Genomic DNA, 2943 nt, shown 5'->3' with positions numbered 1-2943 from the left:
CTCCCCCGCTCTAGAACTGACCTGGTTCCGTTTGGCAGAACCTTCTAAACCTGCTTGACTAGGCCCCTGGGGAAGAAGCTTCCTGCGTCCTCAGTGATGCCTTCAAGTGCTGCTGTGGGAAGCTCCTATCCCGGAAAAGCCCCTGCTGGGGGGCACCGAGGGCAGCCCTCTCCCCCCTCCCCACGCTGTCCCCCGGGCTCCCAGCCCTGGAAGGGGCGCTGACTGTCATCTGGAGGAGCCCGAGGGGAGAGCTGGGGAGATGCGACGGGGAATCACGGGGTGCTGGATGCTGGCCGGCTCGCCAAGCTGCTGACAAACTTGTCTTCTTGGTTTTTTTCCAGGCTGACCAGCTCACCGAGGAGCAGATTGCAGGTGAGTCTGGGGACGGCTCTGCCGCTGAGCCGAGCGTGTGGGCCGAGGATCCCTGACCCTGTGGTGGCCGGCCGCCAGCCCTGGGGAAAGGGGTTCCGGCCCGGCTCACGGTCCCCATTGCCAAGCGCTTTCCCCAGAGTCGCCCGGGAGGCTGCTGGAAGTTCATTTTACAGATGAGGACCCCCAAGGCTGGGGAGGGCCAGGACCCCCAGTTTTCCATTCTGGGGGGCTGAGGGGGCCTTTGTGTAGCTGAGGCCCACCTGAGCTCCACCAGACCTCTGACCCCAGGCTCTTCTTCCTCTCTGCCTTGACCCTCTGTTGTGGCCTGGAGTCTGAGTCTTGTGGGGTGACTCAGCCACACCCTGAGCATTCCTTGAGAGCCCTGCCCTGGGGAACCAGAGGGGGCAGCTGGACAGGCGCGGCTCCTGCCCCCAGGCCGGAGAGCCGTGCTGGCCTCTCTCTTCCTGCTCCAGCCCCACACCTCGGGCGCCGTGCATGGAATCCCGGGATGTCGGTGGTGTCCTCTCAGGCCGGGTCCTCGCAGAGGCTCTCGCTCGGACGTTCTTGAAGCCTCTGGCCGGACGTCCGCTGCGCCGCGGAGGGGCTGCCTGGCTCTGACTGTGCCTTTGCCCTCGTAGAGTTCAAGGAGGCCTTTTCCCTGTTCGACAAGGATGGAGACGGCACCATCACCACCAAGGAGCTGGGCACGGTGATGCGCTCCCTGGGCCAGAACCCCACCGAGGCCGAGCTCCAGGACATGATCAACGAGGTGGACGCCGACGGTGAGCCCCGAGGGGCGTGGGGGGCCGGGCGGGGGGCGGGGGGGCGCCCCGACTTCTGCTAACGCCGCCGCCTCGCAGGGAACGGGACCATCGACTTCCCTGAATTCCTGACTATGATGGCCAGGAAGATGAAGGACACCGACAGCGAGGAGGAAATCCGAGAAGCATTCCGTGTCTTCGACAAGGTGGGTGCACGGCTCCGGGTGGGGGGGCTCCTCCGGGAGGGGGCAGGAGCGCTGAGGCGTTCTGTGCCCCCCAGGACGGGAACGGCTACATCAGCGCCGCGGAGCTCCGTCACGTGATGACCAACCTCGGGGAGAAGCTGACCGACGAGGAGGTGGACGAGATGATCCGGGAGGCCGACATCGACGGGGACGGCCAGGTTAACTACGAAGGTGCGTCGGCGGGCGCCCCCTGGGGCCCGGGCCAGGGGGGCTGTGGGGGCCTCGGGGGGCCCGGCCGGCCTCACCGCCTCTCGTCTCCCCGCAGAGTTTGTCCAGATGATGACCGCGAAGTGAAGGCCGGGGCAGCTGGCGATGCCCGTCCTCCTCCGATCTCTCCTCTCTCGCGCTCTCTCCGACACTTCCTCGCATAACCTGGCTCCACGCCGACCCGACTGACGACCGAGAATCCGATGTAAAGCAACACGAGATTTGTCCCCGCTGCATGACGCTCTGTGACCCCCCCGCCCCCGCCCGGCCCGGCCCGTCCTCGGCCCAGGAGCTGCGGAAGAGGGGCAGGAAGCCAAGCCCTTTCGATGTTTGCATGCGTCTGGCACCGGTTCTGTGTTCGAAACCTCCTGGGGCCGCGGCGAGAGGGCGAGAGGTGTCGGGGCGCCGGGCCAGGAGGAGGACGAGGGGCAGAAGAGGACGAGGTGGGCGCGAACGGCTCGGCCTCCCCATGGCGGCGGGGGAGGCCTGTACAGATGTAAATGTCCCGCTCAGAGCTGTCTGTAAATACCTGGTGCTAGTCCCGCCCCGGCCCCGCTTCTCCCGCTTCTCCCGCTTCTCCCGCCTGCCGCCCGCCCGCTCGGGGCCGCCGTCCCGGCCATGTGCTCGATTCTTGGGTTTCTCTTCTTTTCCAGGCAGCACCATATCTAGCTTGGGGGGGCTGCCATGGGATCCTCCCTGCAATAAGGAAGCCGTGGGGGCCCCGCCGGGCGTCCCCTCCCCTCGCCTGGGCCCCGTCTGTGCCGTGTCTGCTGCTCGTCCTCCCCCTTCCCGACAGCATGATCCCGTCGTCTCCCGCTGCTGCGCTTCTCTTCACTTCAGCTTGGGACGGGCAGCTGCCGCGACAGGCCGGCCCCCTCCCCCCCTCCCTCCCGCACCGCCCACGTGGATCCGGGGGGCCCTTCTCGGCCCACCCGAGAGTTCTGTCCGGAGGCCCCCCCGGCGCCCTCCTCCCGGGGAAGGGCGGGTCGGGGCGAGGCCGCGGGAGCGGGAGGTGGCACGAGGCTGGGGCGTCGGGGGGGGGGGGCATTTCGTTCGTTCTGTTTTTTAAACCGGGCAATATTGTGTTCAGTTCAAGCTGTGAAGAAAATATAGATCAATGTTTTCCAATAAAATACAGTGACTACCTGGGCCGGCTCTCTCCCCCTTTTGTGATCACTGGGGTGGCGCTGGAAGCCTCCCCCAGAGAGCGTCCGGGACCCCCTTCCGGGCCGGCTCCGGAGCCCCTCAGGGGGTTCTCGGCAAAGTGCCTGAGCGCTCGGCCATTTCCTTCTCCAGCTCATTAAACATAAGAAATGGAGGCCGGCAAGGTAAGGGGACTCGTCCAGGGTCCCACGGCC

The 2943-nt window shown here is 66.4% G+C and overlaps 1 protein-coding gene across 1 annotated transcript; it reads left to right on the top strand.

Moving 5' to 3' along the window:
- The first annotated feature begins 269 nt into the window (after nucleotides 1–269).
- On the top strand, nucleotides 270–2731 carry LOC123256535 (calmodulin-1-like). Its single transcript, XM_044685131.1, has 5 exons — nucleotides 270–372; nucleotides 1011–1154; nucleotides 1233–1339; nucleotides 1414–1549; nucleotides 1644–2731. The coding sequence occupies exons 2-5, from the start codon at nucleotides 1085–1087 to the stop codon at nucleotides 1670–1672; spliced, it is 342 nt and encodes a 113-aa protein (XP_044541066.1). The 5' UTR covers nucleotides 270–372; nucleotides 1011–1084; the 3' UTR covers nucleotides 1673–2731.
- Nucleotides 2732–2943: the final 212 nt, after the last annotated feature.

Source organism: Gracilinanus agilis, unplaced genomic scaffold (genome assembly GCF_016433145.1).
Source record: "Gracilinanus agilis isolate LMUSP501 unplaced genomic scaffold, AgileGrace unplaced_scaffold60503, whole genome shotgun sequence".
Taxonomy (NCBI): domain Eukaryota; kingdom Metazoa; phylum Chordata; class Mammalia; order Didelphimorphia; family Didelphidae; genus Gracilinanus; species Gracilinanus agilis.
The sequence above is the reverse complement of the archived record's forward strand: the minus strand, read 5'-3'. Positions and strand labels throughout refer to the sequence as shown.